The following is a 16,463-nucleotide window of genomic DNA, read 5'->3' on the forward strand; positions in this document are numbered from 1 at the left end:
ATCTCTGATGAATGCTTGGGTTAGATCTCTGATGAATGCTTGGGTTAGATCTCTGATGAATGCTTGGGTTAGATCTCTGATGAGTCACAGGAAGATGCTGTCTAGTTATAATTACATCACACTGGCAACAACGTTGGTAAAAGTATAGAAGTGCCAGCCTACAGTGGCATATACGTATGCACACACACACACACACACACACACACACACACACACACACACACACACACACACACACACACACACACACACACACACACACACACACACACACACACACACACACACACACACACACACACACACACACACTGTTACTTCATCTTGAATGTGCAAGTAGACAATAGTAACCCTCTCTACTGTTGCAAAGAGTTTCTTCATTTTGAGTGCACTGGTGGGAAAATATATAGAGAGACTTGTGATTGGCTTACCATGGTCATATGACTGCAGACTCTTGGCCTAGTAGTTGAGCTTTCCATATGGAAGGGTGCTCAGTTACATTCGGCAGTTGGTCTATTTTTTCTTTTTTTAGGGGGTCGGAACAGAGTTATAAATAATTTGTACACTGCAGAATCTCAAACAGATATAGCATTTGAGAAAAATATATTAATTTCAAACCTTGATTGCATTGGGATACACGATCACATATGCCTCTCTTCTTAGGTGTTGGGATACTTGGGAACAGATTTCCTAAATTAAAATCACTTTGAGCTCATGTTGTTTTGTTCTCAGGTGACTTTAGGGGCCAAATAAAATCACACACGGGCTGAATTTGGCCCGCATACCACCTATTTGGGAACTCTGCCATATGGTATAGATCAGATGTACACCAGGGGAATTCCTCCATGCCTACATTTACATTGAAAACCACCTCATAAAACACGGTAGAGATTCAGTACACCATCAGAGGAAGCACCGTCTTCCTGGAATAGACTCTCTGCTCTGTATAAAAAAACTCTCCCTCCTCTCTTTTTCTCCTCTCCCTGGGTTTCTCTCTCCCAGTTTTTCTCTGTTCTCTCTCTCTCTCTCTCTCTCTCTCTCTCTTCTCTCTCTCTGTGTCACTGTCTGTCTGTCTGTCTGTCTGTCTGTCTGTCTGTCTGTCTGTCTGTCTGTCTGTCTGTGTCTGTCTGTCTCTCTCTCTCTCTCTCTCTCTCTCTCTCTCTCTCTCTCTCTCTCTCTCTCTCTCTCTCTCTCTCTCTCTCTCTCTCTCTCTCTCTCTCTCTCTCTCTCTGTCTCTATGTCTCTCTCTCTCTCTAAGGAGACCACCCAGGATCATGTTTTCACAGCAAGCTACATCTCCTTGGACTCAGACATGGGCCATAACACACACCACAGTTCTTGAAGGCATGAATCTGTCCAAAGCAGAAAGACTACAGTGTGGATAGTGGATACCTATGATGTTTTACCTAATTTAGTTCAGAATTAGCTGTTATGTGACATCAGTGTTGGCCTACCAGTCCAGGCAGGACTGGTAGGCAAAACAAAGGAGTGATCATACGAGAATTAAACTATACTTTGTCTGATAGTAATTGAAAACACATAGCCTACAATATAGCCTAGTTAAAGACTACAGCATTATCCATCTCTCTCTTCCCTTTGAAGATGACGGGACAATGAAAAGGCTAGATCAGGGTTATTCAACTCTTACCCTAAGAGATCTGGAGCCTGCTTTTCTCTTCTACCTGATAATTAATTGCACACACCTGGTTTCCGATTAGAGGGGAACAATGAAAAAAAGCAGTGGAACTGGCTTCAGTAAGGTTGAGGGGGCTAGACAGAGGGAGATATGAACATACATTTTTAAAGGAACTGGCCATAATCAAAACATTTTTTTTTTGTAGGCTACTCAAACAGCAACAGTTTAATACTTTATAAATGTTCCCGTTAGTTTTGAAATAACACAGTACTGTTGTGTTGCGTGCAGGTAGGGAGGCGGGGTAGTGAGAGGGCAACGATGCTGAATAGTGCCCCCTCCCCTCCCCCTCCCACTGCAGCCCACTCCTCGGTCGTGCACTGACTTCCAGGGGAAACCGCTTTGTTACGAACTGTATCCACATTTTACGCGGGTTACTCAAGTCCGCCTCAATTAAAAAATACAGCAGGACTAACCGGACGAGTAGGTGTTGGAGAAATAACGCGTACTGTCTCTTTAAGATCTCTTGGCTAGTCTGCTTCGTATTGATCAATCCACCATTTTCCAACACACAGCGGCGGCAGTGGTAACAGCGACGGCTCCTGCGAGAGATAGCCCTACCTGGAGACGCCAGGACCCGGGGCAGTCATGGCAGCGAACATGTACCGGGTTGGAGGTAAGGGGAACACAGCTATGGACAATTTTGTGTCTCGTTCTCCCTGGTTCGTCGCGGGTTTTGCAGCATGGTTTTTGTCTTTTAATGTTATAAGCTAAAGTGCCTTGTGCTTTCAGTCTGTGATGAAGATGATGGTGACTGTGAGGAGGAGGAGGATGGCGATGAAGAGTCTCGTAGGGACCCCGGCCCCCCTCGTTGTTTCTAAATGTCTCGCTGTTGTTGTCACACAAACCAATATGGTCGTCTTCAGAGTTTTTTTTGTTTCTATTAAAGTCATTATTCAACGGTTTCGCGTTTAAAAGTAAGTTCGGCTGGCTAACGCATTAGTTGGCTAACAGGCTATTTGGCTCTGGTGAGAGTTGATAATTTTGAGGCAGAGCACGGTAACGTTAACTGCTGCTTGCCTCTGAAGTTGTACTTTCAGAGTAATGAACATACATTACGATGGTGCCTATTGTCTAATCAGAGCATCTGTATTTCATATTAGACCGATTTTTTTTTTTTTTTTGTCTATATCAAATGGATCAGCGTTTGCATTTCATAATATGTACCACTTTACAGTAACAATAGCTACCTAAGCAAGGTTAGTCTACTCGGGTTCAAGTTGACTTAAATTTAGTTTTCAACTCACCTGGCTCGTTCGGTGCATACTGAGGTCCGGTGTCATACTCCCTCCCCCTTGCAATACATTTTAATCATCAAATTGGCAACTGTATCCAGCAGTAGGCTTGTCATGCCACAGGTTTTAAACCAAGCTTCATTCATTGTTAGCTGGTGTGTGAACATGTTTCTGTTCGACCACGACAGTCTGTGTTCAGCAGCACCAGTTGTGGATTGTGATGGATGGGGTCAATGTGACCAGTCCTAGAGGAAACGATGTTTTACTTATTTTTTTTATTGGAACTATTTAACACGGAGGAAACACTACTATATAACAATAACCTAGCCTAGTCTCTTACTATTAACTCATGTCAACTGGCTTCCAGTTGTGTTATGAATCATTTTGTTTGTCAGAGGAGTGAGCCAATCAAGCTAGTGTTCATAAAATATATAGTTTAGTTGGCACTGTACAGAAATGGTGACAGTTTGTCCATCTGCTTGTGATCGTTCTGATTCTGCCGAATAGAGGACCCATCTAATTGTTTTGGAAAGTGGGGAATTTAAGCCACTCATTGCTATGCACAGAGTTGGTGCACACAGAGTAGTTTACAGCATATCATTTTAATTGATAGCTGGGGAATGGAACCTTTTGACAGCAGATTCAGTACTGCTCCACACTCATTTTTAGAAACGATGGACTTTTGATGGAACTGTTTTGACAGTTCCTAGCCTAAAACCCCAACGAACAAGCAATGCAGAGGCCGTTCAGCACAGCACAGTGGCTAGGAAAAACTCCCTAGAAGGCAGTAACCTAGGAAGAAACCTGGAGAGGAATCAGGCTCCCAAGGGGTGGCCAGTCCTCTTCTGACCTGCTACATTCCCTTTAGGTCCCGTTTGGCCCGACAACCACAAGTCGTTGCCTCAGCTCTTTGGTTCAATGTCGAACCGCTCATTGCAGTACACTGAAATCTAATAAGGTCCAGGATCAAATGGATGCCTCTCTGGGTAGGTGCCTTGTCCCCTTCTCCAGTCTACGGCATTGCCTGGCATCTGAGCAAAGCCGGGTTCCCCTTAAAGATAGCTGACACTTAAAAATGCAATGCTGTGGACAATGCTGGATCATCAGAGGCAATGAGGAGGACTTCCCTTGTGGCTGAAGCATAGACAGTCACACATACACAGTAGGCTAACTATGACCTAATGTTTTTTGTTTCCACACAGCAGATCACTCTTATGGGCCTTCAACATTTTACACCCCAAAGTCCATTTAGCCTTATTTCTTCCGATAGATCTCTTATTTGTCTTTGTCTTCTGTAGGTCACTCTTCTGGAGAGCGAGCCTCTCCTGGCATTTTAGGGTCCCTGACCATTTTTACCCTCCAAAACCCAAGGAAAATGATAAAAACAAGGGTCTGTATGGTTGCTTTTGATTTTGGAATCACACAGCATTATTGTGAACTAACATCATAATATCCTAAACCGATGTGCTGTTTCTGGCATAGGAGGAAAGTTCCTTGATCGGTAGCATCAGTCTGGCATTTTCAGCTTATTGTCTTGGCTAACACACACTGAATGAGCACCAAATTGAAAGCACCACGGCCACTTTCCCTGTAGGTGTGTAAACTCAGGCCCCCTGGGGTCAAAGTTCAGGAGAGGATCCAGGTAGTTGGTTGCTTGGACAAGCTTTACTATTCAGTTGAATTGGCTCTTTGGTGAAAGCCCCCCCCCTCCCTCCCCCATGGCACTATCACATGGCATCTTCCTTACAGGTGTGATTGGCTACATGTCATGCAGAGAGTGCATGATGGGATCGATGTTTGTGTAAAGGAAGACCGACCAAAAAGCAGTATCTTCAGCAAGTGGCCATCAGTGGAAATGTCAATCACTGACCCCTTGAGTGTGATGTACTTCTGCGTTGCTTGCTCTCTGGGTATCTGTATAAGTACTTTGTGACAAGGGCTTTATTAATGCATTTGATGTGATTTCGATCCGCAGCAATAACCGAAACATTTTCCCAGAGAGAACATATGGTAAAATGACAAGTGACCAGTGGCAACAGACGTTTGTACACTGCATCTCCTTGGAGCCGAACTGTGGTAGATGGCATAGATACACAGCATCTCCTTGGAGCCGAGCTCTGGTAGAGCCATAGATACACAGCATCTCCTTGGAGCCAAACTGTGGTAGACGGCATAGATACACAGCATCTCCTTGGAGCCGAGCTCTGGTAGAGCCATAGATACACAGCATCTCCTTGGAGCCAAACTGTGGTAGACGGCATAGATACACAGCATCTCCTTGGAGCCAAACTGTGGTAGACGGCATAGATACACAGCATCTCCTTGGAGCCAAACTGTGGTAGATGGCATAGATACACAGCATCTCCTTGGAGCCGAGCTCTGGTAGAGCCATAGATACACAGCATCTCCTTGGAGCCAAACTGTGGTAGACGGCATAGATACACAGCATCTCCTTGGAGCCAAACTGTGGTAGACGGCATAGATACACAGCATCTCCTTGGAGCCAAACTGTGGTAGACGGCATAGATACACAGCATCTCCTTGGAGCCAAACTGTGGTAGACGGCATAGATACACAGCATCTCCTTGGAGCCAAACTGTGGTAGACTGCATAGATACACAGCATCTCCTTGGAGCCAAACTGTGGTAGACGGCATAGATACACAGCATCTCCTTGGAGCCAAACTGTGGTAGACGGCATAGATACACAGCATCTCCTTGGAGCCAAACTGTGGTAGACGGCATAGATACACAGCATCTCCTTGGAGCCAAACTGTGGTAGACGGCATAGATACACAGCATCTCCTTGGAGCCAAACTGTGGTAGACGGCATAGATACACAGCATCTCCTTGGAGCCAAACTGTGGTAGACGGCATAGATACACAGCATCTCCTTGGAGCCAAACTGTGGTAGACTGCATAGATACACAGCATCTCCTTGGAGCCAAACTGTGGTAGACTGCATAGATACACAGCATCTCCTTGGAGCCAAACTGTGGTAGACTGCATAGATACACAGCATCTCCTTGGAGCCAAACTGTGGTAGACTGCATAGATACACAGCATCTCCTTGGAGCCAAACTGTGGTAGACTGCATAGATACACAGCATCTCCTTGGAGCCAAACTGTGGTAGCCGGCATAGATACACAGCATCTCCTTGGAGCCAAACTGTGGTAGACGGCATAGATACACAGCATCTCCTTGGAGCCAAACTGTGGTAGCCGGCATAGATACACAGCATCTCCTTGGCAGCAGAATTGATACAGGCTCTCTGACAGAGGGCAAACACACCGCTCAGATAGAAGTCATAGCCTCCACCTTTTTCCTAACGGTCACAGACAGTATGGATGATCATGCCAAGTTTGGCTGGTGTTAGGTAAAGAAAATGCAGGGCCTATTCTATCTGAGTGAGATGGATGGACACACTGTCTTTGGGGCTCAGCTACATGCTACGATTGGCTCTGAGGGAATTTGACTGCACTGTGACGTGGCGAGTAGTGATGGCGCATGATTGGCTGAGGCAGGAAGTGGGGGAGGGGTGGGGGTAGCAGACGCGGGCTGTGGGCACATGCAGGCTGATCTGGCAGGAGGGTAGGCGAGGGCTGGTAGAGACAGGCAGGCAGGAAGAGAGACCGACAGACTGAGCTGGAGAGACGGGCAGGCAGGTTTGCCTGTTCTGTATGTTTTTATTACATTTTTGAGCTCTTTTGAAGGCTGTGGTTGAGCATGTTCAGTGTAAGATTCGCTGCATGTTTCCCATTAGTAAACCGCTCAAATTGAGTTGGTTAGTGTACTTGCTACAGGAGTACACACGTGAGTGCATGGCTGACCATTACAGTGCCTCCGGAAAGTATTCAGACCCCTAGACTTTTTTCCACATTTTTTTTCGTTAGTCTTATTCTAAAATGTTTTAAATGAATACAAATCCTCAAATCTACACACAATACCCCATAATGACAAAGGGAAAACGGGTTGTTATACATTTTTGTTAATTTATAAAAAATATATAAAACAGATCTTATTTACATAAGTATTCAGACCATTTGCTATGAGATTCAAAATTGAGCTCAGGTGCATCCTGTTTCCATTGATCATCCTTGAGATGTTCCTACAACTTGATTTGAGTCCACCTGTGGCAAATGAAATTGATTGGACGTGCTTTGGAATGGTCCCAGAGTTGACAGTACATGTCAGAGCAAAAACCAAGCCATGAAGGAATTGTCCGTAGAGCTCAGACAGGATTGTGTCGGTCACTCTGACAGAGCTCTAGAGTTAGGCTGTGGGGATGGGAGAAACTTCCAGAAGGACAACCGTTTCTGCAGCACTCCACCAATCAGGCCTTTATGGTGGAGTGGCCAGACGGAAGCCACTTCTCAGTAAAAGGCACATGACCGCCCGCTTGGAGTTTGCCTAAAGGACTCTTCAGACCATGAGAAACAAGATTCTCTGGTCTGATGAAACCAAGATTGAACTCTTTGTCCTGAATGCCAAGCGTCATGTCTGGTGGAAACCTGGCACCATCCCTACGGTGAAGAATGGTGGTGGCAGCTTCATGCTGTGGGGATGTTTGTCAGCGGCAGGGACTGGGAGACTAGTCAGGATCGAGGAAAAGATGATTGGCGCAAAGGACAGAGAAATCCATGATGAAAACCTGCTCAGGACCTCAGAATGGGGCGATGGTTCACCTTCCAACAGGACAACAGCCCTAAGCACACCGTCAAGACAATCAAGTTTCTGAATGTCCGTGTGGCCCAGCCAGAGCCTGGACTTGAACCCGGTCGAACATTTCTGTTGTGCAGCAACGCTCCCAATCCAACCTGACAGAGCTTGAGAGGATTTGGAGAGAGGAATGGGAGAAACTCTCCAAATGCATGTGCCAAGCTTGTAGTCATACCCAAGGAGACTCAATGCTGTAATCACTGGCAAAGGTGCTTCAACAAAGTAATGAGTAAAGGGAATGAATACTTGTGTAAATGTGATACTTACATTTTTTTATTTATTAAATGACCTGCCCCCCCCCCCCCCAAAAAAAAACAAAAACAAATCTGTTTGCTATGTAGTTATGAGGTATTGTGTGTAGCTTGAGGGGGCAAAAAATATTTAATATATTTACAAAATGTGGAAAGTCAAGGGGTCTGAACTTTTTAAACATTGTTGAAATGTAATTTATTTATTACATTGCTCTCTAGCTCTTTGTTTATATGAACTGGGTGGGGGTGATATTTACAGTACCAGTCAAACGTTTGGACACACCTACTCATTCAAGGGCTTTTCTTTATTTTTACCTGCAAAACACCAGTCTCGACATCAACAGCGAAGAGGCGACTCTGGGATTCTGGCCTTCGAGGCAGAGTTGCAATGAAAAAGCCATATCTCAGACTGTCCAATCAAAAGACAAGATTAAGATGGGCAAAATAACACAGACACTGGACAGAGGAGAGGAACTCTGCCTAGAAGGCCAGCATCCCGGAGTCGCCTCTTCACTGTTGACGTTGAGACTGGTGTTTTGCGGGTACTATTTAATGAAGCTCCAAGTTGAGGACTTGTGAGGTGTCTGTTTCTCAAACTAGACACTCTAATGTACTTGTCCTCTTGCTCACTTGTGCACCAAGGCCTCCCACTCCTCTTTCTATTCTGGTTAGGGCCAGTTTGCGCTGTTCCGTGAAGGGAGTATTACACAGCGTTGTACGAGATCTTCAGTTTCTTGCCAATTTCTCGCATGGAATGCCCTTCATTTCTCAGAACAAGAATAGACTGACAAGTTTCAGAAGAAAGTTATTTGTTTCTGGCCATTTTGAGCCTGTAATCGAACCCACAGACGCTGATGCTCCAGATACTCAACTAGTCTAAAGAAGGCCAGTTTTATTGCTTCTTTAATCAGAACAACAGTTTTCAGCTGTGCTGACATAATTGCTAAAGGGTTTTCGAATGAGCAATTAGCCTTTTTAAAATGATAAACATGGATTAGCTAACACAACGTGCTATTGGAACACAGGAGTGATGGTTGCTGATTATGGGCCTATGTAGATATTCCATTAAAAATCAGCCATTTCCAGCTACAATAGTCATTTACAACATTCACTATGTCTACACTATTTCTGATCATTTTGATATTTTAATGGCCAATTTTCTTTTCTTTCAAAAACATGAATTTCTAAGTGACCCCAAACTTGTGTGTGTGTGTGTGTGTGTATATATATATATATATATATATATATATATATATATATAATTCCAATTCCTAGTTAGCTCCAGGCAGCCTATCAAGGGTGGGGTATGATAATCTGACATTAGTCAAGTTGCATGCAGGTTAAAGAGGAAAGGCACGCACTCTACTAAGCCCAGGGCCTGAGGGAGAGAGGGAGGACTGCAGGGGGGGGGCTAGTTTTAGAGCAAGGGGAATGGGGTTGAAAGGAGAGGGAGGGAAAGAGGAGAGGGAGCCAGAAATCCAGTGGACAAATAATGGGAAGAAAATAGTGTTTTGATATACTGTACAAGCTATTGAAGTCCTCCATTGGTCCAGGTGGCCAAATCACGCCGCAAGAATACAGTTGACGCTGTATCTCTGTTGGCTATACAGACTAGGCTAACCTTGTTAAGACGCTCTACTGACGTGTTTTCTCTCTCTCCCTCCTCCTTCTCTTCCCTCCACCCCTTTTCCTCAACAGATTATGTTTATTTTGAAAACTCATCCAGTAACCCACTGCTGATCCGGCGGATAGAAGAGCTCAACAAGGTGAGACGGTGGTGCGTGTGTGTGTGTGTGTACAGTCTCTCTGGCCCTAACTAGGGTTGTGGTAGTCATGAAATTGTCAGCCGGTAGTTGTCACTCAAATAACTGCTGGTCTCACGGTAATTTACCTTTTTTAAATGAACATAAACACGTTTTTAGCATTTCAGGGCTTCCATGCGTAGCCTTCAAGCAAGCCACCGATTCTGATCTTTGGAACATGAATCCATTTATTATAGCCGACACCATCACAATAAATCCATGATTTAATTTAGGCTAAAGAAACATTAGTCTACTTTATCTCATATCATATTTCAGAAGAACAGAAATCGCATATTCCGAGTCTTAAGTTGGGCTCTGATCTAGCTATTCTATATGGCCGTAGGCTGCAGGAGTTGATTTGGCAGGTAAGATTGGCTTCTAATTCCTGTAGCATTACATTATTTTAAAGTAAGGAGAATACAGTTGTTCATGGCTGAGTAAAATTGCAAAGATATTTTCCCTGAACTATTTCAAAATATTCTGTGTTGAGGTTAATGAAGAAACAGATCCTCTTATTGCCTAATTTAGTTATTTGTGATACACACTAGTGTTGCATGGTATACCGGTACCACAGTAATATTATGTTACCAAAATGTTATACTTATGATACCAACATTTTAGAATACTGTAGTTCTGTTTCGTATGGTACTACCTCTTTATTTATATAAAATGACATTCTGCCCTGCCCGTTCTAACCCGGACGACGCTGGGCCAATTTGTGCGTGCCCTATTGGATTCCCGATCACGGCCGTTGTGATACAGCCCGGGAACAAAACTCTGGTCTGTAGTGACGCCTGAGCACGGCAACGCGGTGCCTTGGACCGCTGCGCCACTCGGGGAGACCAGTTGCACCATGCTGTGTTAGAATTTATTTGGGAAAAAAAGAATATAAGCTAAGGTTTGTATTAGTGTTGTCACGATACCAAAATGTTACTAACGATTCCAGGCCAAGTATTACAATACCTAGTGGTATCACGATACCACAGGGGGGGGGGATTTGTTACATTGGAGCCGTGTCCAGAGGGGGGTTTGTTACATTGGAGCAGTGTCCAGAGGGAGCAATGTTGCTACATTGTATCATTTCATCACCTGTTATAACCAGGAGTACAGGCCCAGTCTAAGCAGACTTTGTAAGTTTACTGACAATGCAGCCTCTGAAAATGGAGCACTGCTTTGTGACAGGCATGTTTACAGCCAAGACAATGGCTTGTCTCTAGCCTATACGGTTAACAAAATATGACCCATATTACCAGATGCATATTTTACTTTCTATCGAGTTTCACGTGCATTTTATATAGTTTCACAAACTGTGTTTTTAAACTAATCCTGTCTTGCAAACTATTGCTTTGATAACAAACAACGTTGTTCAGTCATGTCACCTAGCTAGCTAACAACCTGGTAATGTAACTTGACAGTAGGTTTAGGCTCATTTGATTGGCACAGGAAGAAAGGAAAATATGTGCTTCAAAGGTAGGATTCATATAGGCCTAATGTAAGCCTAAACTGTTTCACAAATCAATTTCTTTCTGGTGCTCCTTAAATTTTGTTTGTGGCCTAACGTATTAAAAGTTGGGAGCAGTGTTTGTGGGAGAGCGAGAATGGTGTGTGTTTAGTATGAGGGAGACGGTGTGGGAGGGAGAGTGTGTGTGTTTTAATTGAAGAGTAGAAGTTCCATGCAGTGTTTTCCCTTACGGACACAATGACATGCAGATCATTGTGCATGTACAGTTGAAGTTGGAAGTTTACATACACTTAGGTTGGAGTCGTTAACTAATTTTCAAAAGAAATCAGCCAAGACCTCAGAAACAAATTTGTAGACCTCTACAAGTCTGGTTCATCCTTGGGTGCAATTTCCAAATGCCTGAAGGTACCATGTTCATCTTTACAAACAATCGTGGGACCACACAGCCATCATACCGCTCAGGAAGGAGACGCGTTCTGTCTCCTAGAGATGAACGTACATTGGTGCATAAAGTGCAAATCAATCCCAGAACAACAGCAAAGGACCTTGTGAAGATGCTGGAGGAAACGGGTACAAAAGTATCAAATATCCACAGTAAAACGAGTCTTATATCGACATAACCTGAAAGGCCACACAGCAAGGAAGGAGCCACTGCTCCAGAACCGCCATAAAAAAGCCAGACTACGGTTTGCAACTGCACATGGGGACAAAGATTGTACTTTTTGGAGAAATATCCTCTGGCCTGATGAAATAGAACTGTTTGGCCTTAATGACCATTGTTATGTTTCGAGGATAAAGGGCGAGGCTTGGAAGCCGAAGAACACCATCCCAACCGTGAAGCACGGGGGTGGCAGCATCTTGTTGTTGGAGTGCTTTGCTGCAGGAGGGACTGGTGCACTTCACAAAATAGATGATGTCATGAGGAAGGGAAATTGAAATTGAAGCAACATCCCAAGACATCAGTCAGGAAGTTAAATCTTGGTCGCAAATGGGTCTTCCAAATGGACAATGACCCCAAACATACTTCCAATGTTGTGGTGCAATGGCTTAAGGACAACAAAGTCAAGGTATTGGAGTGGCCATCACCAAACACTGACCTCAATCCTATAGAAAATTTGTGGGCAGATCTGAAAAAGAATGTGCAAGCAAGGAGGCCAACAAACCTGACAATGTTATACCAGCTCTGTCAGAAGGAATTGGCCAAAATTCACCCAACTTGTGGAAGGCTACCCAAAACATTTGACCCCAAGTTAAACAATTGAAAGGCAATGCTACCAAATACTAATTGAGTATATATACTTCTGACCCACTGGGAATGTGATGAAAGAAATAAAAGCTGGAATAAATCATATTCTGACATTTCACATTCTTAAAGTTGTGATCCGAACTGACCTAAGACAGGGAATTTTTTACTCTGATTTAAATGTCAGGATTTGTGAAAAACTGTGTTTTAAATGTATTTGGCTAAGGTGTATGTAAACTTCTGACTTCAACGGTATATTCCTCCAGCCAAATCACAGTTAGGCCTTTGGCTGATTTTGCTCATATTTGCGTTCTATGCAGTATTCTATTATTCACTAAACAGTGTGAAAGTAAATTCAATCTGCTGTATTAAGTAGAAGTGTGAATTTCATTGACAGGTTTTTTCCATGGCACATGCGCAGAACGGGAACAAGTGTCAACAAGTATTACCCCCCTTATTGTGACAACACTAATACAAACGATTTACATGTTTGCCTTTTTTCCCCTAATACATTCTAAGGCTGCATGATGCAACTAATGATTTGCAAAGAAAGTTGCATGAAAGGAAAGAGCTCTGCTATTTCACGCCATCAGTCTTTCATCCACAATTTGACAAGCCCTTGATAATATTCTCACCTCTCAGACTATCGTCAATTTAAATCTGGTCTTTACATGTCTACTAGTATGTGTGGATTTATGTTATTTAGAATGGCCCACAAAAAAACCCTCATGTAATCCATGGGCTGCACTTGAATAGGGAACGGAGGAAGAGCTTCCCATGTTAATGTGCCAGGTAGCCTACACCGGTTGTAAAGCAGATTGATTTGTGTTTCATTTTAAGATTTGAGCAAATAAATATAGCGGCACGAGGAAGCTGGCATCCTCTTTTAAATGGCGGGGAGTCAACGCTCTGTTTTCACACGCTATTGCGCAGTTACTGGGCTGATATGAATCCGTTCCGTTAGGCTCTGTGTGTAGGTTATGAGCTCTGCAACCATGTTCTAGGCCTATTGGCTATGTTTTGTAGTTATTTGGACTCTTTAGTTGTGATGGGCCTACATGTTTTTGATGAGGTTTCTATGGGGTCGACTATATGATGCATGAAAAAAGAAAAAAAGTGGTAATGTATGTGCAGTTTCTTGTCTTAGACTGAACATGCTGGGCATCATTCACAAGTGATGATATTCTCACCCATCAGACTATTCTCAATTTAATCTTTTACATATATTAAATAATATGTGTGAAATTAGTTTTGGACTGTAATGCCATCATGTTTCAAGCAGACCACCGTAGTCCCTGTGCCCAAGAACACTAAGGTAACCTGCCTAAATGACTACCGACCTGTAGCGCGCACGTCTGTAGCCATGACATGCTTTGAAAGGCTGGTCATGGCTCACATCAACACCATTATCCCAGAAACCCTAGAACCACTCCAATTTGCATACCGCACCAACAGATCCACTGATGATCCAATCTCTATTTAGGCTCTGAGGACCCATGCCAAGTCTTTTCAGTCCCCTGACGGGGAATAGGCTTTGTCATGCCCTCTTTACGACAGTGTGCTTGGACCATGATAGCTTGTTGGTGATGTGGACACCAAGGAACCTGAAGCTCTCAACCTGCTCCACTACAGCCCAGTCGATGAGCATGGGGGCTTGCAGGATCCAGTTGCAGAGGGAGGTGTTTAGTCCCAGGGTCCTTAGCTTAGTATTGACCTTTGAGGGAACTATGGTGGTGAACGCTGAGCTCTAGTCAATGAACAGTAGTTTCACATATGTGTTCCAGCTTTTCAAAGCACTTCATGTCTACAGACATGAGAGCTACGGGTCGGTAGTCATTTAGGCAGGTTGCCTTAGTGTTCTTGGGCTCAGGGATTATGGTGGTCTGCTTGAAACATGTTGGTAATACAGACTCTGACAGGGAGAGGTTTAAAATGTCAGTGAAGACAAATGCCAGTTGGTTAGCGCATGCTTGGAGTATACGTCCTGGTAATCTGTCTGGCCCTGCGGCCTTGTGAATGTTGACCTGTTTAAAGGCCTTACTCACATCGGCTGCGGAGAGTGTGATTAGTCGCCCGGAACAGCTGATGATCTCATGCATGTTGCAGTGTTACTTGCCTCGAAGCGAGCATAGAAGTAATTTCGCTCATCTGGTAGGCTTGTGTCACTGGGCAGCTCTTGGCTGTGCTTCCCTTTTGTAGTGTCTAATAGTTTGCAAGCCCTGCCACATCGGACGACCGTCGGCGCCAGTGTAGTACGATTTGATCTTAGTCCTGTATTGATGGTTAGTCGGAGGGCATAGCGGGATTTCTTATAAGCTTCCAGGTTAGAGTCCCACTCCTTTAAAGCGGCAGCTCTACTCTACCCTTTAGCTCAGTGCGGATGTTGCCTGTAATCCATGGCTTCTGGTTTGAGTATGTACGTACAGTCACTATGGGGACGACGTCATCGATACACATATTGATGAAGTAGTGACTGATGTGGTGTACTCCTCAATGCCATCGGAAGAATCCCGGAACATATTCCAGTCTGTGCTAGCAAAACAGTCCTGTAGCTTAGCATCTGCTTCATCTGACCACTTAAAAAAATATATATATTGACTGAGTCACTGGTGCTTCCTGCTTTAATTTAGCTTGTAAGCAGGAATCAGGAGGATGTAGGGAGAGCTTTGTACGCTTCACTGTGTGGAGTATAGGTGGTCTAGTTCCTTTTTCTTTCTCTGGTTGCACAATTAACATGCTGATAGAAATGAGATAAAACGGATTTAAGTTTCCCTGCGTTAAAGTCCCCGGCCACTAGGAGTGTCGCCTCTGGATGAGCTTTTTCCTTTTTGCTTATAGCTGTATACACCTCATTGAGTGCGGTCTTAGTGCCAGCATCGGTCTGTGGTGGTATGTAGACAGCTACGAAAAATGTAGAAACTCTCTCGATAGATAATGTGGTCTCCAGCGTATTATGAGAGAGACTACCTCAGGTGAGCAAAACCTTAAGACTTCCTTAGATATCATGCATCAGCTGTTGTTTACAAATATACACAGACCGCCACCCCTCGTCTTACCAGAGGCTGCTGTTCTATCCTGCCGATAGTGTATATCCCGCCAGCTGTATGTCATTCATGTCGTCGTTCAGCCACGACTCGTTGAAGCACAAGATATTACAGTTTTTAATCTCCTGTTGGTAGGATATAGTTGCTTTTTTAGTTTGTCCCAATTTATTATCCAGCGGCTGTACGTTGGCCAATAGTACGGATGGCAAAGGCAGGTTAGCCACTCGGCGGCGTATCCTCACAAGACACCCCGATCTCTTTCCGCTATACCTCTTCTGTCTTTTTCTCCTGTGAATGATGGGGATGAGGGCCTGTTTGGGTGCCTGGAGTAAATCCCTCTTGCCCGACTCCATTAAAGAGAAATTCTTTGTCCAGTTCAAGGTGAGTAATCGCTGTTCTGATTTCCAGAAGCTCTTTTCGGTCATAAGAGATTGTAGCGGCAACATTATGTACAAAAAATGTGAAGAGAAAAAAAAAAAAAAAAAAATAGCAAGGTTGGTGAAGAGCCCATGATATGGCAGCCATCTTACAACCACCATCTACAAGCTTTTACGGCAGTTATTTTTCATGCCAGCCAGGTAGGCTACTCCGGTTGTAAAGCGTAGCAATGTGCTTAATATTAGGAAAGTTGAGAAATTAAATATAGTAGGCCAAGCCTAGAGATAGCTTATTTTTGTTGCAAAGCCTATAGAAGAAATGTTGTGCAACACTGGCTTATAGGAACACTTATTTCATTCCATGCATCAACCAGCTATGAGGAGCTGGCTTTCTTTCGCTGGGCAACTGGGGATCCTATTCCGCTCAAACTCTGAATGCCAGGGCTCTCATGAAGTGTTTAATTCGATTGTATTTGCATTGACGTCCGAGTGATTAGCGGGACATTGGAGCGCTGAGTACCAGGCCATTAGCGACTAGCTGTTAGCAAGTTTAGTAGGCTACTAATGACCATCTGCGACATCAGAGTGCAGTTTTGGAGAAGCCGAGTTACTGTGATTCAACGGTCATGTGGAATTT

At 44.0% G+C, this 16,463-nt stretch overlaps 1 protein-coding gene across 1 annotated transcript in view; it reads left to right on the forward strand.

Moving 5' to 3' along the window:
• The first annotated feature begins 1,739 nt into the window (after nucleotides 1-1,739).
• mta1 (metastasis associated 1) overlaps nucleotides 1,740-16,463 on the forward strand; it is a 46,199-nt gene continuing 31,475 nt past the window's right edge. Inside the window, exons 1-3 of the mRNA XM_035743572.2 lie at nucleotides 1,740-2,116; nucleotides 2,209-2,309; nucleotides 9,597-9,664. Of these exons, the coding sequence (XP_035599465.1) occupies nucleotides 2,282-2,309; nucleotides 9,597-9,664 (96 nt within the window). The 5' untranslated portion in view covers nucleotides 1,740-2,116; nucleotides 2,209-2,281. The remainder of the gene's footprint in view (nucleotides 2,117-2,208; nucleotides 2,310-9,596; nucleotides 9,665-16,463) is intronic.

Source organism: Oncorhynchus keta, chromosome 29, assembly GCF_023373465.1.
Source record: "Oncorhynchus keta strain PuntledgeMale-10-30-2019 chromosome 29, Oket_V2, whole genome shotgun sequence".
Lineage (NCBI taxonomy): Eukaryota > Metazoa > Chordata > Actinopteri > Salmoniformes > Salmonidae > Oncorhynchus > Oncorhynchus keta.